The sequence below is a fragment of the Egretta garzetta genome, unplaced genomic scaffold (genome assembly GCF_000687185.1).
Source record: "Egretta garzetta isolate BGI_Z169 unplaced genomic scaffold, ASM68718v1 scaffold158, whole genome shotgun sequence".
Lineage (NCBI taxonomy): Eukaryota > Metazoa > Chordata > Aves > Pelecaniformes > Ardeidae > Egretta > Egretta garzetta.
The window spans coordinates 3305566-3328201 of NW_009260430.1; the positions used below are offsets into that span (position 1 = coordinate 3305566).

Here is a 22636-nt window from a genome sequence, read left to right on the forward strand (position 1 = left end):
CAACTAGTAGGATGAAACCAATCAAAATAAGACAGAAGAAAAGTGAGAGCTTGAAGCAAACCGCTAGCCCTGAGATCCCACCAGAGGAAGAGCAGCATCTCCAAGATGCAGGTAAAACAGCAGCATCACATTGCATCTCTGTCCCTGTTCTCTCTCCTGCAGAAACACGATGGCAAAAAGAAATGGTGGCAATCCTGGCTGAACCACACCTCGGGGAGGTTAGAAGCCAATGAGCCATCACTAGTAGGAAAGATGATGTGTAGAAGTAGCAACAACCCACCCTGCCGTAGACACATCCCTGCACACAGCCACAACCTGCAGGAATGAAACCCTGCTGCTCTCCCACAGCTGCACCAAGGGCTGCCCTCCTTCAAGGGCAGTGTGTGTGTTTTAGCAAGATGCGTACAAAATTTTCCACTCTGTCCCTCCCAAACACTACCGTTGCCCAACATACTTCAGCGTACGTGGAAAATTGTTTTCTTCCCAGATGTTCCCATTTAGAGCTCAATAACTGCCTTAAGCTATATTAAAATTACATCACAAATCCTAATAAAGATAATAAAAACGTTAACTGCATGTTCCATTATGCTATCGTTCACTTGTACTAAAAACATATGCACCAAGACGTCCAACAGCATACGCGTGACTTACAGGCACGGTTTCTTTGGATTTTGAGAATTGTCTTTCTAAGTCTCAACACAACTCCAAAATCCATTGGTTTTCAAATTGTTTTAATGATTTGAACTGGTGGCCAGCACCTCTTTGAGGTAGAGTGTGAAGAGGAGGACTGAGGGTACACAGGAAAGCACAGAGGAGATACTTGCCACTTGGCAAGAGCCTTCTCTTATTTCCACCTAAATTATCACTGTCTATACTTTTCCTGATAGGTTCAGAGCTGTTCAAAAGAACCAAGAGCCACGATGCTGATGTGGTAAGTGGAGATGAAGCAGCAGAAGAGATGGAAGCTGAAGACAGCATCAAAGGCAAGATGCCAGTGATGAATCCTGCTTCCTCTGCTCGGTTTCCCAGCCTGGAAACCGTTCATTAGCTGCAGCAGGTCATATCCTTTCCCATCAATTCAGAGGAGCGAAGCAGCAGGCAGGCCATTAGATGCAGTTCCCGTTATGATTGCTGCCAGTGAACTGTTTCTGAACAGGCAAGAAAAACCTAAAAGCAAACCCACCTGTTCCAATAAGCATGTGATTGGTGCAAAACATCTTAAAAATATATACATATATAATAGGACTTAATAGTTTCCAGTCCTCCAGGAAGGACTTGCATCACATATGGACAAAAGAGAAGGTGTGAATCAGCTGTCCTAAATCAGCATTACTGCACTGACAGAGCACGTGCGCCCGTCGTGGGCGTGCGTCTGCCTCTCGGGATTGCAGCCTCGGCCAGGGCTATCGGGCAGGACCTGATGCTCATTTTCACACTGTACTTTGTCGCTATGGCCTTTTAAAGAAAATTAAACTTTTGACAAAGTAATCTGGCAACTGGTTAGTGCCCTGTTTGATGTGTAAGTATAAACACACTCTTGTAACTTAGGGGAGTTCCTGAGGAATGCAGGTGCAATTTAGATGCTTTAACTACAACCTTTTGGTACCTGTAAATCAGCCCAGGATCACTCCAGTATCCTGGACTGTGATTATCAGTGACCGAGTCAGCAAAAACTTTCATGAAAGACTTGGTTAATGTGCTGCTACCACCTCACACCTGCAGCTCTTGAGAGGTTCCCTTATGCCATCCTCTGGTCCAATTTACTTAATCGCCTGGGTGGAAAATGATGTTTAGCAGCCTCACACCCTTTTGTCTAGAATATAAAAATTATTCACTTGAACTCCCCCCTCCCTGCCCTGCCATGGTTCAGGATATTTCACAACAATGAACTGGAGGAGTTAGAGACGTTTGACCAGCCGGCCTTGTGCTTGGCTTTGTACAGTGCTACGGCACCCAAGCCAGAAAGACTTTGCTATTTCGTGATTTGGAATAATCACAGGATTTCTACTTCAATTTTCACTTTGGTTCTTCCCATTTTTATTTTTTTTCTGGGTCATTTTATCTGTTCTAAGGCCGACAAAAATCTTTCTAGATGACATCTATTTTTTATACACAGGTACATTTTTCTTACTACTGCTAAAAGTTTTCCTTTATATTGAAGTGAATAACTTTGCAAACAAGACAAATGTACAAATGAAGTACAATGAATGTCCCTTGAGGACCAATGTTAGGGTGGATTAGCAAGGATATAAGACTCAAAACATTTGTTCATGAGCTGTAGACAATTCATTGACTTGAAAATGACAACTAAATTGAGTAAAAAGAGAAAAATATTTATCTACCCTAAAGTTTCGCTGGCTTTCAGAGCAAGACTTGTTCTCCAGAGTTTCAAACCATGAAGAATGTCTGTTGGAACCATCCCCTATACTTAAAAGATCTGCAGATTCCTCTGAGAATAATTATAGTCCAAAATTCCAACTAATTTTAAAATTTGTTTATTTTTCCCTCTCTAGATAACAGTAGTTGTCAAATATGTTCAGCCTGGATTTTTTTCCCTGCACCACTAAATTGTATTGTGCCATCAGTGCAGAAGAACCATTCGTTCTGCCAGATATTGTTGGGATTGAGAAGGCAGCTGGCTACGTGTGCTTTGATCTCATCCAGCTGCTTGCTTTGTTATTTCGTGGGGCAGTCCTGAAGGTAAGCTTTCGTACATACGGAGAGGAATTTATGGTTTTTTCCTAACTCTGATTGCATGTTTGAAGTTGAATTAAGGGTCATGGAATGTATTTTGTTTTAATTTTTGTTATAAATCAAAAATTGACTTTTTTGCTTTAAGGAATATGGCCTCAGCATCTAAACTTTGATTTGAGTTTAAGATCTGTCTCTCAACCCTGGAAAAGGCTAAGTCACACACCTAAGCACCACCATCCCTACTTCTCATAGTAGATCACAAGAGGCCTGAATAAGAGATGATCCGTTACTTTTAAGTAGTCACTTTTTTTTTTTAAATGAAATTCTTTCAGACACTCCAGCAAATCCTGTGCTCTGCTCATTACCAGGAGGTTTAACAGAAACCATGCGGCTCAGCGTTGGTACTTATTTTGGTTTGACAATTTATCGGATCAAGCGTAGCTATAGCCCAGTCCAGTCCTAGGCAACATTCTGACAGGGATACAATCGCACCAGCCCCTATTTCAGGGGCAAGCACAGCAGTGGCCTTCAGCTTTTACAACAGAGTATGAAAACTGCAAGCCCAATCCTACCCACAAAGGAGCCCGCAGTAGAGTCCTGCTGTGGTTTAGCCCAGGACATTTGCAATTAATGGAAAGCGCCCCAGAAATTCTTTGCAGAAAATGAAAACAACGTCTCGATGCTATTGTCTGACCCCTATATAGCAACCACGTTTCTTACTGCTATGGTAAACCTTCCCCCTTCCTTCATGGAGGACTGGTCCAATTCTAAATAATTCCTCCATGAGTATTTCAGACACACGGTCTCATTTCTGGCAGCCTCCCCTACACTAAATTCTCTCTGGTGCCTGGAACAGCTGCTTATTCCTCCAGCTTGAGCCTTTGAGATGTAAATAGTGTAATCTGACTTCAAGAGGCAAGGAAATATTAGCAGAATTTAATGTAAATATTGTATAAATCATCCCAAAATAGCACAGCCACGGGATGAGCCAAAGACACTAACTGAAAGTTAAACAGACTAAGTAAATACAGACTAAATATATTCCCCTCCTGGAATTGCCACTGGAATGGATCCAGAGAGGAAATAGGTTAAAATGCAGTCTTGTGGCAGTGATATTAAAAAGCCATTGGCCCATTTGGTGACATTTATAATGAATTTTATGTACTCCATACATTTTTAATACATGCTGAGTTAAATATTATCAAATCTATAAAAAGATTATGGAAAAAACCATCTGGTTTCATATGGGTGGACACTGCCTGGAACTCTCTCTGTGGGTTTTGTGTAAGAGAAGTGTTTGAAAGAAAACATGAAAGGGAAAAATAAAAAAAAAAAACCCTGCAGTGCAGTTTTTGAAAACTATTACTTGTCCATTTGGAGCCTAGAAGTCATCAAACAGTGAGGCAACAGAATTTCCAGGACATGAACCACAATGGGGACCGAGGAATGAGATGTATTAATTTCATCCCCTACACGTGCAAATGGAGAAAAAAAAAATCAATTTGTCTAGTGTGGCTTTGTGCAGCTTCTGATTCAGTGCAGTGCTGTATAAAAGGACCCTTTTCTTGTCTGGATGCTTTTTTAGCAGGTCCCTAGCCACTGCTGTAGCAAACATGATTAATAATAGTTTTGTTCCTGGGTACTAGAAGATAAACAGCTGCCCCGACTCACCTAGAATACTCCTGGAATACAGGCACTTGTCTTGATGTCCCAAAGACCATTTTTCAAAAAGCTACTTTGTCCAAATTACAAACAGGATGGGATTTCCATGCCTCCCACTCTCATACCACACCCAAAGAAAGCAGTAAGCCCCCAGGCACCCAGTGTGGCTCAGCTACCCAGAAGAATTCAAACCAGAAGCTCCAGGTAAAATCCAACACACCCAAAGGGAACCAAGATGAGCCTGAACTGACACAACCCTCAGCTTCTCTAGCTGGATCTGCGTTGATACGATTTATATGCTAACGTTTTCATTATGAAAGGCTGGAGAGACTCCAAGAAGGTGAGCAACTCCTGTTGTGCAATTGCTTTTCACAAAAACTTCTGAAACACCTGCAGCAAGTTAACTAAAACTTTCTTTCTTTGCAGAAATATCCCCAGCCTATGGGGCAGGAGAGGAAAAGGATTGGGAGATGCAGAATGGGGGGCTGCATTACCCTCCTACCGATCTGCACCATGCGGCCTCCCTTGCTGCATACGCCACTTCTTCAGTCCATGGCCAGGGTGACCAACCAGCCCCTGGAGGTCTCCCAGTCTCACAGGGAGCAGTTACTGCAAGGTAAGGGGTTCCTCTGACTGAAGCACAACACAAAACTACGAGCTCAAACCTCAACAGCTAAGAGACAACACAGGAGAAAGTCCTTTAACCTTCCCATTAACTGCAGGCTATTCAGTCCTGTTTAAAGCAGCAGGGAGGAAAATGATAGAAAAAAAGGCAAGGGAGAATGAGAAATGCGGATGCAGCAAGTCCTACTTAAGTTTCCTTCTGCCTTCCAACATTACAGATTTTGTTAGTAAATGCTGTCCCAGATGCAGGAGGTATTTGCAAACAAACACCCAAACAGGTTTACCAGGGAGGGCTTACCCCTGTTGGCAATCAGACCACAGCATCCTCCAGAATAGGTTATTTTCCTCTGTATTTCTCTTAAGGCACCAGGCTAATCCACCTCCTCAGGCTCCCCCTAGCCCTGGTGCTATAAAGGCTGCACTTGGAGCACCCTGGCAGACTCTTCGGAGTCCTCATCACTGTGAGTTCTCAGCAGAGGACCTTGATCCCTTTTACTCAAGCAGCGTACAACAACCTCACAAATCCCGCTGCCCCTCATGAAGTTAAGTGCTGCCTGAGAATCTGATACGTATAACACACAAGTGCAAGACCCCACATGATTTAAAGACGTGCACGCAGCACAGCTCTGGTCTTTGTGCGCAGCACTGCACTCGCTCCTCTACCAGAGCTCTTGCAGGTACATCGGCACCGTGCTCGACCCGGCTAACGCATCGCATCCCGCCGCGCACGGGACGCCGTTAAGTGCTGTATCGGTGCCTCAGAGGGAGCCCACTCACCTCTGCTGTGCCATGTAAACGCTGCCCCAGGGTCAGTACTGCCCAGCAAGAGTTAATCCCTAAGCAGTGCTTTGGGTAGGTCCATCTTTCCTCCAGGGACTGAGCCCTCAGTAAAACTCTGGTGATGTGCCTGTCCCCGGTCCCCAGTTCAGACAGCATTTAGTAGTGCTAAAATGTGGTAAAATATGCTGGTGGCTTAATTTGCTCCAAACAAAATGCAGCCCAGCCCTATGGTAACATTTACAAGTTGAAGATAAACCATCACAGATTTTTCCCTGACTGAGCACATCAGTCTGGGACAATCCCACAAAACACCAACTCCTCTTTGGTTTAACCAGATCAACCTTTCCCTCCCCTCCCAAGCCTGCCACACAGCTCCCAGCAAACTGCTGCCCTGAGGATGCTGCTGCTGCCAAGATAAAGAGCAGTGCTGCCCTGCTGTGGGCCACCAACCCCTAGAGCCGGGTGGCCATAGCAGAGGGACTTGCTAACTCACCTGCTGCCAACGCCAGCTTTCCCTGGACCATCCTCAGGTAATGGCAGCACAGCTCTGAGGAGGAAATGAGGAGAAGGGAGAACTCCTGGGGGAGTATATTAGCTCGTGCCTTATTGTCAACCTCTTCTTAAAAGTGCTGGGCCCACAGCTGTAGTAATTTAAGCTCTAATTTCTAGAAAACAACCTGGAGAGGTACATCCCTGGTTTTGTGCTGCTTCTGGAGCCTGGCATCAGGTCCTGAGTGACCCTGCTCCATCTCCTGTAGTTGCTCAGAAAGCAGCCAAGGAACAGGAGGGCATGTGGGAACCCGGAGCTTGGGACCCCCCAAGTTTCTCTGCTTAGATATTGGGTGATCTTCAGCAAACTCACTGAGCCCTGTGCTGCTTTGTTACCTTTGAAGGGTTGGCCAAGGGTACCCAGCAGCATGGAGGACCCAGGCCCTAGCGCTGTAGGAGTCTTTCTGTTTAAAGCCGCTTCAGTGGTGCGGGGGGTACTTCAAGTGTAGTCACCCAAATCTGCTGAGGTCAGCCTCTCGTGTCTGGAACTGTTTCCTGTGAATAATCGTGCTGCTTTGTCACACGGAGGGGACTGTAAAGCTAAACGTGTCAGTAATTGTGGAACACTTGGTCAGGATGGCCGGAGAGGCCGTAAGAACGTCAGCTGGCTTTTGCAACGTGCTCATTTCAGGCTGCACAGTGATTAGCAGAAATGGGCAGCAGCTGCAGGGACCAAATTGCAGCTTTGCTGCTCGATGCAGGCTCATTTCTCTTTGGTAACTATCCCATGCACTAATGTCTGACACCCAGTATCTGCTACTTCTAAGGCAGTTTTGGGATCTCCCCTTCTGTAGATTGCCTCCAGGTCTCACACCAAGATGCTTCAGGGCAAATGCTGCAGCAGAAGCTAGAACTGCCGGTCATCTGCAAGTAGGTAAGTAAATGCAGGTGGTGGAAGCTGGTCTTGGAGAAACTGAAATTCTACTCGTTAGGGGCTTAAGAAACACTGTGAGCTTAATGGGAATGATCCCAGTGCAAGCTCTGTGAAATACAGAAGCGAGAAAATAATTTATTTGGCAAATACAGCTCACAAATCACTGTCTTGTGTAGGTCCTAAGCTTCTGCTCTAGAGAACAGACCTCTTATCTAAACAGAAGGAAATAATAATGTACATTGGGAATAGCAAGAGATTTTATTACGGAATTGAAAAAAAAAAAAAGCCTTGATTTTCATTTTGCATCTCAGAAACACAGGAAGCATCAGACCTTTTTACTGTTAGGTGTTGGATTGATTTATTTTACTCTGCTTAAGCAAACTTAAGCTGGTTTTCAGTTTTTGATTTCATAAATATTTACCCTGTTTGCTTTTCAGGTGTTTCATATTATATTTCTTTAATACTAAATATTTCTTTTTAAAGATGGCTTCTATTAAGTGCCTTCCAAATTAAATCCAGCAGAATGATATGCTTTGAGACACAGCAAAATCGAAGAGTATGACAATCAGTCATCAAAATCTAATTTCTCCTTTATCTGGGCTTGCTGCATTCTGAGTAACATCAGAATTTAGCCTTATGCTACAAAACTGCAGGCTACTTTTTATGTAAAAATCTGCCTCATGTTGGCAAACCACTAAATTTCAAAATTAGAACTGATTAATTTGAAGAGTGTTTCTAGAGCATGGAGACTGAAGACTCAATTTCAGAGCACTGACATTAGAACATTTTGCCGTTAGCTGCAGTGGTTGGACTGAGTCAGTAATGACAACAACACTTCATCAACACATTTCCCACAACAGTTTTTGGTACCAGATAGTACTGTATACTGAGCGCCTAGAATGACCAAAGGCAGAACTTGTTTATATATCAATCTCCTAAAACTATGACCATGTGGACCAGGGAACCAAAACAGCAAGGGAGAAGCAAATATAGGAAGTAATGAAGTTCAGGGGGTTTTATAAAACAAACAAAATAAAAAGTTACATTCTGCCCAAGAATCAAATATAGCCACAAAACCAAAACGAAAAATGTTGTTCCTCCTCCCTTCTGTGTTAAGCTTTCCATGAGGTCTTTAATCAAATCAACTCATGCCTAAACCAGATGTGTACCTCATTGTTGGAACTCCACCTAAAACCTAGCACCAGTGCTCTCCAGAGATCACCTCCGACACAGGGAAAGGTGTAATTCATCACAACTCGGCTTGACTTTATCTGCAAAGCAGCCAAAAGTGTGTGCTGGGTGGGATTTTTCACCATCAATGCTCTGGTTGAGCCAAGAAATGTTTCCAAAGGCTGATGCCTGAACCACCAGGAAGGGAGCAGCACTGATTAGAACTTGGTCACTCCGTTCCCAACTCCGCCGCTGACATTACACGAATTGGGGCAAGACATTTTCTGTGGATGCCCAAGCCAAACCAGTGCTTCTACGCTCCTTGTGACTCCCTTATACAGAAACTAATACAACGCATCCCTGATTACAGATGAATCAATCAAGTTAAGTGAATCAGCCTAAGTTCTTCAAAACTGCCCCAAACCATTCCGTATCGGCTGCTGCTCTATTAGTTCTGCTTTCAGATGTATGAGTGCTGGGAAAAGGAATTTGAACAGAGTAATGATGTCACGCACAAACTTTTGGAGCACTCTGTGTTCTCAGAAATGTAAATAACATCATGAAACAGCACATGGGGTACGTAAGCTGCTTTAATAATAATAAATTTATTAAGTGGCAAGAAGCCACTGTGATTTGTAAACCGATTTTACTCAATCACAGTCCCTCTATTTTTTTCCTCATTTAACATGAATACATTCTGTAATTTGTATGTGAAAGATTTATGTAGAGATATGTTCTGGACCATTCTTGCTGATTTTACTGGTCAGAAAATCATTAAACATGCGGAAACAGCACCTTATTAAAACTATAGGCCTCTTCTCATTACATCTCTTTTGCTGCTAAGCTAAATTGTCACTGAATAAGCCAAGTCTACAGCATTTTTTTCACTTGTCCTGTGTTCAGAGATGTAGTGGGGCCTGCAGAAATGTCTGATAAAACCTCACATATAATAAGTAATTCAGAAGGCTTTGTAAGCAGTAGCTGCAGTTGCTTCTTCAGACTAGGGAGAGCTTCTCATGCATTAATGCACTTAGTTAGGTCTTGTGAGGAGCTCAGAGGAGGATGTGCCCTCTTCCTGATACAGTTAGTTGAGCCTGGACTCTGCACCACTGATATTGTTCAGCAACTGTGTGCACCAATAATTTAAAAAAAAAAAAAAAAAGAAATCAGGCTGGTTTTATCAGAAACAAGTAATAAATCTTATCATGATAGTAAAAAAAATGGCAATTTCTGATGTTTGACATTTTCATTGCTTGAGAATGAATCAGTGCAAAGTGAGGTAACCCATGCACCCCGTCACTTAGGGCTGGGGGTGCGTTAAACCAGGCGCCGCCTTTTGGAATCCCTCTCCATATCTTCAGAGGGAGAGTCTCCATTGCACCCTAGAGGGGACACCATGTTTAGCAACGGGTCTTCAGATGCCCCTCCAAACAGGGACAGCAACAAAGCCACACCATAGCCAGTAGCTCGTTCACCCTAGGGAAAAAAAAAAAAAAAACACATACAACAATTCACACTTCAGATTGTATAATTTGAATCTAGTTTTAATTTACCTACTCACTCAAGAGCAGTGACAGCGCATGGCCACAGCAAATACTCAGGGTCCCTGGCAGGCCTGCCCAGCTTGTGCTTCTGTATCCATACTGCTAGTGGAATCTGTCCCAGTTAGATTAAACCAACACATGGGTTGATTCACACGAGAACAGAGCTCACACTGACTCGAGAGTGGATTTAGACAAGCATTGTTCAGGGCAGGGAATGTTCCATCCAGCATGAGCATGGATTTGGAGTATGAGCTGAGTAAATTGGGTTTAAAAAAAAAAGGAGATGGGGGAGTAAATTGGCTTGTTTTGTAAGAAAAAAGAATATACACAAATACCATCAAAGAGAGGAGGAGAAACCCCCAAAAGGAAACAAATTTTCTCTGCTGCAGGTCAGCAGGCAGGACGATCAACTTTGGTCAATCATCTTAAAGCAGTACAAGTGAAAATGGAAGGCCAGGATCATTGCCACGAACAGAAAGCAGGCAAGTTGTCAAAGTTTGCAATGATAAATATGATGCTGATTAAAGTGACCATTACAGTATTTTAAAACCAAAATGAAAAATATGAACTGATGAAGCTACCAAAACAAAGACATTCCCAACACAGATGGAGAGTCAATACTTTTCAAAAGAACTCTTCTCCACCTAATTCTCTAGCTTTGAACCTGATGGCACAGAATTTAGAGTATCTGCAGGCACAAGCAGTTTTCTTTACCCAGCTTGCTCGCCCAGGAAAATGTCCGAAGTCATACAAACATACTCACTGCATGGACAGGTGCAGCAATGTCTATATGGACCCAGACTCCAGGCCAGTCGAAGCCAATGTGAGAAGCAATGAAGAGCCCAGCACAGGAGCTTGGAGTATTGTCCCGGTCCTGTAGAAATAATAAAAATACAGTCAGTCTTGCAAGAAAAGAAAAGGTCAATGTTTTTTTCTTGCCTACAGAAAAGACAGTTGTGCAAATCTAGTTCAGAGTTTAATGAATGGCCCTAAACACAGTCTTGCAAACCAGCTACACTGTAAATCCTTTGACTTAATCCCTGGTAGCAGTCTGGCCCTGCTCAATTCCTCTTCTGCCCAAGGTTCTTTCTGCAGTGTTTTTGGAACTTAGTGCACACTGTAACTTTCAAACACAGCAAAAGCAGCTGCAGCAATTCCCGAGGCCCCTGTCCTCAATTTCCTGGCTTCTGCATTCCCAGTTACCGTCTCTGTTGGTTATTATGATCTAAGGAATACTCATCTTTACTTCTTAAACGGTCTCCATCCAGGAACTTAGCATTCATCTCAGGGCCATGCCTGAAAGGCAAGCAGCCTAAAGATACCTTTGCAGCAAGCGAACCTGTTTAAAATTGATGCTAAGTATCAGTGTAGTGACACACAGCCTGCAAAATCCCCAGGTTAAAGACCCTGAAGACCCGAACCATATGGCCTATTTGTAAAAGATTACAGCCCACATGAAGGGCTTTCAGCCAGCTATCAAGAGGCCAGCACATTATCTAGAAACCACACATTTTTATGTAATAAATGAAATTTAGAAGAAAAAAAAAAATCTTACTGCCACCGAGTTCTTCATATCAGCTACAGCAGAGGTAAATTCACTGAAGTGGAGCTCAGGGCAATACACAAGAGGATGGACCAAGTCTCCACAGTTCCTGCCGGCTTTAACGCAAGCCTTTTCCCACTCTTCATTATTGGTAAGAACAGCAGCATGATACTTTCCTGTAGCAACTCCCTAGTGAGATATAAGACAAAATCAGGAAGGATTCATCCTAACTGTGCTGGGTAGGATAATTCTGTAATACTCCCTCTCAGCCTTAACAGCTGCTTTCCATCTAACAAAACCACCAAAAAACCCATGTCTCAAAGCTACTCCACAAGAAGGCAGTGTTAGAAATGTAGACAAAGACACTGTAGCTACTCACGAATCTTTTAAAATTTCTGCAAATCCATTCTGCACTGAAATAGTCTGCATTTGTCTGGCCTATTCAAACCACTGTCCCATGTCCCACAAAAATATTTCTTTATAGTTACTGAGCAAGCTTTACAATTATTTATCCTTAGAAACAAAATTAAATCAGCAATGAATTATAAATAAAACATCTAACGCACACAGAGGATACCCCAGCAATGTGTGCCAATCACACAAACAGTCTGAACGTAACATCCTCATTGACTGGAAAGGTTGCCTCCTTCCAAATACACAAAACCCAGAAGCCACCATCACAACAGTTCTCCAGTAGGACAACGATGGGAAACTTCCAAAGGATTGATGTTTACACCAACATATGCAACATTCATGCTTGTAAACTTTGCCACCGTTTCTCCTCCTGATATGAAGACCAATTCATTTTCTAGAAAATTAAACCACAAGAATCACTGCTCATCACTATAACCTTCTACAAAACAGGAATAGATATCAAAAAACAATAGCATTAAATTGGTACCTTTGTGTCATTGTGTATATGACTTACAACGTGAGCCATTTTATGGACAAGAAAATTTCTAATCACGATCATCAAGTCAGTTTTGACAATTATAAAGCTACTGAATTGCAAACACGGGATACTGGATTGCTTACATCAGCTGCTAATGTCATCAGAAGAACTCCATTTTTTCTTTAAGTATGCAAAAGCATAAAAGTTGCATAAAAACAAAAAAAACCTGCTTGAGTAACACAGTTATAAATGCAACACATTCACAGCGCATGTCGTGTGCGCAGAGGATTACAGTTTACTGGGGTTGCTGTTGGCAACTTTCTCTTGCACAAGTTTTGGAAGCCACCATCAGTCACGATCGTTCACAGGATCAACCATCCACCAAAGACTAGCAGGACAGAGGCAGAGAAGTGTTTGAAGTGCAGACAGTAGAAGGGTACACCCCCTGTCCACTTAGCAGTTCTGTATCGGTACCTGAGCTCCCGTAAGAGTGGCCATGTCGAGAATGATATCAGCTCCAAGATCTTTGCATGCATAAGCTACTCCATCAGCCAGTATCAGTCTACCTTCTGCATCAGTGTTATTGATTTCCACAGTTCTAGGAAGAAGAGAGGGCATTTAATACAACAGTGCTTCAGGCTGGAAGTTAAGACTCATTTGTCTGGGCTAGAATACTGGATGGGAAAGCAGACTCAAACCTAATGTGCTTTCTTATTTGACTCTACAAGTCTGTATGGCTGCTTATTCCCAAGCTGCAAGCATCCAGACAGAGCACACATGGAAAAGGGTTATAATATTACTGTCCTCATGGTTGGGTCTACTTGTTGGCCCTGAATAATGCCTAGCATGTTGAGCTGGGATTTTACAAATTGCTGCCATACAAAGAGGTATCATATTCTGCTCCAAACAAGAAGAGATTCTTATATACTGGTAGCCTGCCTCTGTGACTGAGACATAGGCTACAGATGGACACAGAAAACTGTGGTTGTACTGGAAAAAAAAGCCTAAACCTGAGTGCTTCAAGGAAACTTCAGCTCATGATGTATGATATGTATTTTGATGTGTATTTGCATATCCAACAGGAAACTCTAAGCACACTTAAAACTCACTACTATGGCTGTCTGAAATACTACTATCAATATCTAGGGAAGCTGTCGAGGGACAGGTTCACAGTCTGCATGGTACTCAGATAAATAGAACCAAAGATGGTATTTCCTCTCAATGTTTCTGTGAAAACAGAATCTTACTTTCCAGAGTAAAGAACATGGATGTCATCAGGTCTTGTTGCACGTGGTCCGACTGCATTCTCGGCCAGACAAAAAACAGCATGAAGATTGTCTTTAAAACCCTGTAACAACAATAGGAGAGAAATGGCTTTTGATTCACATCAAGCTAATTTATTGGGACTGAAATCAATGAGGGATTATGACTTCTCGACAGCGATGCCACTAATTACATGGGAAATCTGTGAGGGATGTCTTGAAGCTGAGGCCAAGAGCTATAGAAAGCAGCCAAGGAGGTAACATCTAATACTGATTTTAGAGTTCTCACTGGAGAGTGAATAAAAGCCTACATGCATGTGACAGACAAACGGGGAAGGGATCCTAGGAACAGAAAGGGAGACAGCAGCATTTAACAAACAAAAACATAGCACTTCCTCAGCTGGGATAGCTAGCCTTAAAAACATATTCCTAGGGAAACCAGGGTCAGTTTTACTGTTAATCTCTTGATAAAAGTCCATAGCTGAAGAAATCTGAACTTGCTGAATCAGCTCATGTTCTGAAGTCTAAAGGGCAAATGCATCAATCAAAACCTTTCAAAATAATGGGCAGCATCTAGAAGCCATGAAGTAACTTTGTAGTTTCTAGCCCAGCCAGTGGGCAAACAGCATTGCTGATGAGATAACCTCCCATCTGTGACCCTCTTTTCTTCCAAAATGGTCTCTGCAGCAAAACCCCCACTCTGTTCACAGTCTCTCACTGGACTGTGCCAAATTTTTCTCCTCCAAATTTTCTTTCCTAAGGAAGATGTGGTTAATCTACTGTCAAAAACTGAATACCCAACTTCCAGTATCAGTTGCCTCTTCTCGAATCTCATTCTGTCTGTAGCTCTTTAAAAGCAGGATTCCTTATGTTAACATGCAGGATCAAGAAGGATTTCAACAATTTAAGTGAATATTGTTCTCTTCTTTCTTGTGCTGGAAAGCTCACAATGGATGAAATGCATCTTTCTAGGAAAAAATCACTTGCTTAATTTTGCTATCCAAAGCCTTTTTAAATCACACTGTAGAACTGTTGGAACAGCGTGTAGGCAGATATTTTCTGAAGATGGATAATAACCTCTGCCCCTCTTCCCACGGAGCTTTCTATCCAACACACATTTCCAACTTCAGACTCTGTGACAAAGCATTGCTAATTTAAACGTCTTCCAGCTTTATGTTATTCTTAAGAGCATTTAGTAACAACTTGAAATGGTAACGACAAATTCTTTCTACTGCCTATCTGAATACATTTTCTGTAGGGATTTCATTAACAGGTCTTCTTACATGAGGTTGTAAAATTAAGCAGTGAGACCATTCTTTTGTATATAAAGGCACGGATTTCTTGCGAGGTACAACAGCTTCTTCAGGCTCAGTTAGCCTGAACATTTTACTGCCAGTTTATTCATTGTTACAATAACTGCGTATGAAATGACAGATCACTGATGTTCACACCTACTGTGACTGTGAATGCAACTTCTCTCAGTGCAGATAATCACACACAAAACTACTTCAGAAACAAGGACTGAAACACCAAAAGAAGGTACCAATATCCACTGCTTTCCCTCGAAGCACTGTTTAAGTGAGCTAGCTCTTGTCCTTTGCAAACATGAGATCTAACTTTCTGAAGGACTTGGTTACGGAAAGCTGGCTGTTTTGCCTAAGATGCAGCTCACAAATCTGTTTTCAATTTTAAGTCTCTGCAGATAACTGTGAAGTTTACAACCTTTCCACATCAAACACGCTGTTAGGGCCAAGGCACAGAGCTAAACTGTTGAGAAATGGGAATTTGGCACTGATCATCCCCTGAACAAAGCTTCCGTCAGATCTATGCATTAATCTGCAGCAGTAAATGTTCTTTGAACTTTGGATACTCCTTAGAGGCAATAGCTGCTCTGTCAGCAAGACTCATTCACTGGATTTGTGGAGAGGGCAGAGTTTTATTGGCACCAGCCACTTCTTTTCCTCAGTTCATATTGTTAAAGAGCAATATGCATTTTTTTAATTCTTCGTATTTCAATACCTGGCTTCCTCTCAGCTCCCCTACTACTTTCTGACCACAGAGGCAAACCAACAAGCAGCTCCTGATGAGACTAGAGCTGCCACTTCCCCAGTAGGTTAATATTAGAACTGGCACAGGATTTGGAATATGGACAGGCTTCGTATCCCCCAGTCACTCAACCCCTTCTTTGCTAAGGGGACGACAGCTGTCCCAAATCCCACAGCTTAAACAAAATCAGCACTGGATAACTCAAGTATAAATCTGATTCAAGGAACTAGAAACCACTCAGTCTGCAGAAAAAACCCTGAAATTCAAGAAAGACTCTTAAAAAAAAATTAGCACTCAAGGAATTTCTCACAATTCTCAAGATCCCAGTAAAGACTTGAAATATTTTCCTGAAATAGCAGAAAGAGCAGAGTGGCTCAAGATCACTAATAGCAGTGGCAGGTCAGAACTTCAGGATTAGATTTGCCCCTGTATCTGGGAATATATCCAAAAGTCAGACTGCTCCTTGGCAATACTGGGCTACATGATATCAATTAACACATTTTACTTACTTGCTTTACAGTGGCTTTGAAGGCACCCAAAATAGCAGCTGCTCCACCACAGTCTCGTTTCATTCCAGGCATAGTAGTCTGTTTAAACAGAACCACAGCATTTTTTTTTCTTTAAAGGAGAATTTCACAATAATGCCTGCTAAAACTAGTATTTCTGATGCTTCTGTAACTCTGGTCTTGACAGAGCTCAGCCCTAACAGAAACACAGAACACGTGCATCTGCGTATTGGTGGATCTTGCCTTTGAACTGGAAAATACTAAACCTCTGCTGCTAATTTGTTAGAAAAGAAAAAGAGAAGAAGATTGTTTACAAGATTTGCACTGAGGCCAACTCAAGTGGGGTTTGGATCTGTCTCCAAAATCAGAAATTAAACATTGCTGTTTCTAGCTTCTCCTAGCAGTGGGCAATACTAAAAGGGTAAAATATCAGGTCACTATTTAACTGCTTTGTAAAGTGTTCCTTGAATCCTATTTGGTCTTCTCCCCTGATAGTCTGTGTCCATATGGATGACAGCAGACCTAGTGTTTACTCAGATAAATATACTTTGGTTTCCTACAGATGTTAACTGAATTATTTCCATCAGAATACAATACTGTAAGCAAAGGCAGCAGAAGAACAAGTGTTTATGTACCTTTCCTTTAATGCTGAGTCCTCCAGTGTCATACACAATACCTTTTCCCACCCATGCAATGGTCTGTGTAGCACCATCTGGAGTGTGACTGAGAACTGCTAGGGCTGGAGGATGCAGAGCTGCCTTGCCAACTCCATAGATACCTGGAAAGCAGAGAATGAAACCACTTGTGGGGAAGAAAGACTGTGGGGAGCAATCTGTGGCTATTTTCTGTAAAACATCTTGGAATACTATGGGCAATAAAACTGTTTCAAAAATATGCAAATAAAACATTACAATGGAGATGGCAAACCATTCCAATTAACTGCTAGGAAATAAGCTGAATTTTCAACAAGATATACCTCCAAAGCCTCTCTCTTTCAGCTCCTCATCTCGAATAATGGTAGGAGTAATCCCAAGATCCTTGCCAACTTTTTTGATTTCCTTGATCATTAAAAGAAAAAAGACACTGTCAGTCAGTCATCAGAAGGACACACTTCTGTCTTTCCACACATATGGGTACCCACTGAAGGGTTTTTTGTGATTTTTGGATGCATACACATACAAACATTCACAGTTTTGGGAGCGGTGCTGGTTTTTCAATGGCCTAATTCCAGAGACACCCTTGACTTACTATGGCATGAAATACAAATTTGACCTTTAAGCTCTACCAATAAAAGAAATCTTCAGAGGTAAAGGTCATCTGTTCACTCTAGTGGATCATGATGCAATAGGACAGGAATACTTTCATTCTCAACAGCTTTCCAGATTTTCATGATAAAACTCATTTGGAAACATGTCAACTTCTGTCCCATAATTTGCCCTGGCAAAGAAGCCAGTGTCATGACTGAATCAAGAACTCATGTCTTCTGACTCCCAGCGCCTCACCCCAGGCTGTACACTCTGCCTCCTTCCAACTTACTTGAAGTTCTACAAAATATTAAAGGCCAAAGAAATAGCCTCAGCATCCTTGGACAGGTTCTTTGATGCGCTTCCCACTAGTTGACATACAGGTTTTGCTAAGAGATAGCAACACTAGTTCTTGATTACTGTAGTCTAGACTTACAATTAGTAACTCTTACTCATCAGGTGTATTACCTACCTCCAGGAAGTTATCTGTGTTCATCTCATTGCATGGGGTGTCCACAATTCGAGCAGCCAGCCTGACTCCTTCTGTAGCACTTGCCAGACACTATGAAAAGAAGTGAGGACACCTGAGAACTGGCCTTGGTTTGGCTGGTTTTCTGCACAGCTTTGCATTTAGTCTTATGCAGCCTACACCAGATGTGTGGTTCCTCTGGAGCACATCAATGCTTAAATGCAATGGATCACAGGCAGCTGTACAGTATTAAATAACGTCAAACACGCTAACCATTATTTTTTGTATGTGTTAAGCTTAAGTTATTTTTCCCTGTGCTCTAATTTCTAAGCAACTATATTCCTTCCCACAGTGAACTGACATTGCAAAATCAGTAACCTTCTCCACTATCAAAGTGAGACCAAGAAGGCCATGTGAGGTGCAGAAAGAACGATAAGAGGAAGCCAGTTCAGGAAATCACAGTGAGCTTGTAGGCTGCTCGGGTTGGAAACTGCAGAGATTACACAATCCACAACACGGGAAACCGCAAAGTTTATATATGGCAGGCAGAGTGGCTGAGTGCAGTAAAGATTACCACCATAAAACATTCTATATGGCAGGCCCATGGGGAATGTAGAATATTTCCTATTTGTGTAAAACACGAATGCATCTGTTTCCTCATTCCTGTGGCAAAATGGACTGACCCTCACCTGGATTGAGTAAAAACTTATCTAAGCAAGAGTGGACAGAATCAAAATGGTAGACAGTGAGCATGCCGAGGCTGTTTTCTTAAAGAAGGATCCCCCTGGCAAAAAGGACAATGAGGCCACCAGACACTAAGCTTCACCTCTTAACTCCTGTGAATTGACAGCTTGAAACAAAAAGACTAGGTGGAAGGAAACTTTGTTCCAAGCTTTCCAGTAGCCACACTACACTGAAGACCACACACAGCAGACAGGCGAGTCAAGATGGGTTTTGAAGGAATGTGATGTGTTGGATAGTCAGGCGCGCCGAGGTATCTGAAGTTTGGCTTGGCTGGGCTGGCCTAAGGACTCTATACATTCTGTAGCCCAGCAGACTCATAAACCTTGGCTTGCTTTGGAATGGTGCCCGATTCCCTACAATTACTTTTGATTGCTTTACTTCCCCTAAAGGACCTCCTCAGGAGCCAAGCTAGGTTTGGAGTGATTCACCATGCAGGTAAATGGAGGTGCTCTAACCCAAAGGCTAAGTCTGAGGGAAACAATATGACTTACAGAAATAAGCTGTGCCTGAGTTTGGCTTCCAGAGTACTCAAGAGAACCTGGATAATGTCAGCCTTTAATAAGTGCTTTGTAAAACTATGACAATCCCTGCTAGTCCTCACCACAAAATATCCTGGACAATGCAGTAGGTGCAAAATACAGCAATAGGCCAAGGGAGAGGTTTCACTAAAAAAAAAAAATCCCATCACATGCCTCTTTCCATGCTCTACATTAACTGTCTGGTGCTGGTGAAAGGGGTAAAAATTTAGCTTGGAGGAAGCCAGTAATAGTTCTGGCACTGACATCAAGGAGAAAAACAGAAGGTAGAAATAATTTCAGCTTTCTTTTTCAGTTACAAATAATCCAAGTGGTTTGGAATCTACCTATCTGAAGCAATATTTTTGACACCAGTTATGTTTTTTCTGATTTGGGGCATGGAAAAAATCAAGTGATCAACAGTTGTACTTGTAGCGCGTCTGTCTTTGTCACTTTCCTGAAAACTGGTCTGGCATCATTTGCTGTGGCCAAATCCGTTCATAGAGTAAGGAAAAAGTATGGAGGAAAAGATACTGAAAGTAAAAAAAATACCGTAAATCTATAATTCTCTGTATTTCAGATGCAGCAACACCATATCCTTTGTCAAATCCATTGCCAACATTTTTAAGGGATTTGTATAACCTCACTGACTGATCAGCCAAGTGAGTGTCCATCTGTACTGAAGCACAGAACCTGGAGCACTGAATGGGACGTTGCCTAACAGCTTAAGCGCAAACCTTGGAATAGCTCTTAAGTTAGGACCTTGAAGAAGAATGACCTAACATACTAAAAGTTACGTGATATGGAGTTTCCTCTCTGTAATAGTCAGGTGTAAGGGAAACAGTCTTTGATCATCTGCTATTGGAAGATGACTTAGACATATTTAACCGTTATGTACGGATCATCTCCACAGTGTGTATTTTCTTAGGGTCTTGGTTCTGGCTACAGTTCTGCTAGATAACCTCAGCCAAAGAGGTACATCAGACAGAAGCATCAGAGGCCATATGTGGTCCCCGAATAAGCAACTTTTAGTGACTTCACTGCAATATTCATCTGCATAGACATATTCAGATTTTGCCTGGCTAAAAGAGAGAGAGAAGCCCACACACCAAAAGCAATGTAACATTAAAGGCCAAAAATGCGCTATTTGCATCTATGATAAACATGAGAAAAGAGAAAAAGTCTTTGTGCTACTTGTTTGGTGTTTTCCACCCCTAAAATCTAAATTCTGAAGAACATCTTCAGCCTTTGCTGCAGTAATATGTTCAATATTTCTACCCATCGGTGCTGCAAACTGATCAATTTCAAGGAACTCTGACCTAGGATAATTTATTACTTCAGATGCAACACCTATTCCATATGTAGCCTGAGACAGACAGTATTTGTGCGTGCAATAAATTGAAGAAAAAAAACCCACAAACTATTTCAGGCAATAATGGAAAAAACTGAAGACAGAAAACCCCAAAATCTTACTTTCAGCGTTGCCACTTCTATTGGTCCATTGTTTTGTCCAACCAGGAAAAACTCTACCGTTACAGTTTTCTTCTCTGTGCGTCTTGATGCACTGGACCGATGTGTGAACAACGGGAAAGCCCTGGCCAATGCACAAGCAGAAGCGAAGACTTCAGACCGCTCGCAGACCATCTGAAACACCAGCCAGAAGACAAGCAAGTGAGAGAACATTCGGCATGTGGAAGACTGCAATTAAAAGGATCCGTTACCTGTGATATTATTGGTGAAGAGGGGGGGAAAAAAAGAGAGTGGGTGGGAAATAGCTGATGTCTGAATCAAGACATACTATATGTCATGTTTTGCATGGATGGATGGCAGTACGAAGAGCACACTGAACTGGTTCAGTTCGTTTCCCATACGGAAATGAATTACACTGCTGGACTTGACTGTGTGGGAATTAGTACATCCTCATAAGGGAGCTGGACTGCTTTAATTATACTAGTGCAATTAACATAGGTTAGCCTACACAGCCTACAAAAAAAAAAAAACATCGATATGCATTCAAAACAAATGAAACAAAGAGAGAAATGATATGAGAATGTGGCTAAAATTAACCCCCAAGCTTTTTAACATGTAGAATATTGTTCTGAAGTTCATTACAGAAATTACCAATGGAAAACAGTTTTAGCTAAACATTTTCAAAGTTAACTATAAGGGAAAAAAATGAAGTAGAGTTATTACTCTTGCAAATAAGTATTCCAAGTGAAGAGTATAATTAGATTTTGATACTAAACCTGACTACATGACTCTTCTCTAACAACCTAGAAATCTGAATTACTCTGGAGAAGCCATACAAACAAAAAACAAATTCATCAGGCTCAGACAGATGACCAAAGCAGGCCAAGAGCTTGTCCTGCAAAGGACTCGCGTTGGAGCATTGGTTTGCCTTAAGACTTTTAAAAGTAATTGAATAGCACAAACAAGGCACCTTAAATGGGTTATGCAATACAGATATTGCAGCCTGCACGCAGGCTACGTCAATCTTCTAAAGCACGAGCTAATGCCATAAAGCCTAGTTCGAAAAAAAGCCACTACTGGTTCCCTTTGCATGGATATTCCTAGTTGAAGATGTTCCATACGTATCCAACCTTAATTCCCTACAGCTGCTTGCGCATGCATAAGCTATTATAGTTAAGTCTTGTTTACGCGTCAGTGCAAAACCACTTATAAATGTCAGTATAATTATATCTGTAAAACTTGCCAACCTCCAGTCTCCTTGGATACAGCTAAAATCCAAAAAGTCAAGAAATTACTTGACTAGACATTTCACCAGAAGCATTTTCAGACAGCCACTTACAACAATACATCGGTTGACACCTCCTGGAAGGCAATTTCTAACCAGCCGGGTGATGAACTGAGCTGCAGATGGACTATTGTGTCGGCTGACCCTGGAAGGCAAAGCGGCCACAGTGGCGTAATTCAGGTAGAGAGGACAGCTGTCGGTGGGGTTTGGATTCAGGGTGCTTAAAGCAGACTGCCATATCTGGGGAGAAAAGATGAATTTAAAGGACTGTATCAGACTTTTCTTTCCACCTCATTCCCGCTATATTTAGGCATTCGCTAATTACAGGATTTTAGGCGTTGGATATGAAGAAATTGTGCGCATACTTTTAAATGCAATCACCTCTAGAGTGAAAAGAAACAGGAAATCTGATGAACCTGTTTATTAAGCAGAAAATACAAATGTGCTTTCCATTACAAGCATCTCTTTTAAGCCATATGAATTACAATTTAAAAACCACACCATATAGTGCAAAGGCCGCTTCAGAGCTTTTTTAAGTTGAGACAGTTTCCCTAGTGATAAATAGATGGATTGATTCACCAGTCCCGAGTTACTGTTTCACATAGCAATTTAATTAAAAACAAACAACCAGAAGAGAAGGCTAAATATTGTTGCAAGAGGCTTGGGAGTCCAGCAAGAAATCCCGCCAACATCCAGCGACACAAAAGCCGCGATGCAGAAGCGTTTATCGTTTCGCCACAAGCCATCATCACCACCCCGGCAC

General features: G+C 42.0%; 1 protein-coding gene across 1 annotated transcript in view; it reads right to left on the reverse strand.

Annotated features, from left to right (window-relative positions):
• Positions 1 to 7920: 7920 nt before the first annotated feature.
• The window catches only part of NPEPL1 (aminopeptidase like 1), a 17519-nt gene continuing 2803 nt past the window's right edge, over positions 7921 to 22636 (reverse strand). Inside the window, exons 2-12 of the mRNA XM_035899281.1 lie at positions 21928 to 22155; positions 20592 to 20762; positions 17863 to 17952; positions 17123 to 17204; positions 16782 to 16924; positions 16150 to 16227; positions 13580 to 13680; positions 12807 to 12930; positions 11453 to 11629; positions 10661 to 10771; positions 7921 to 9829 (exon numbers count right to left, since the gene is read on the reverse strand). Coding sequence (XP_035755174.1) covers positions 9671 to 9829; positions 10661 to 10771; positions 11453 to 11629; positions 12807 to 12930; positions 13580 to 13680; positions 16150 to 16227; positions 16782 to 16924; positions 17123 to 17204; positions 17863 to 17952; positions 20592 to 20762; positions 21928 to 22155 — 1464 coding nt within the window. The 3' untranslated portion in view covers positions 7921 to 9670. The remainder of the gene's footprint in view (positions 9830 to 10660; positions 10772 to 11452; positions 11630 to 12806; positions 12931 to 13579; positions 13681 to 16149; positions 16228 to 16781; positions 16925 to 17122; positions 17205 to 17862; positions 17953 to 20591; positions 20763 to 21927; positions 22156 to 22636) is intronic.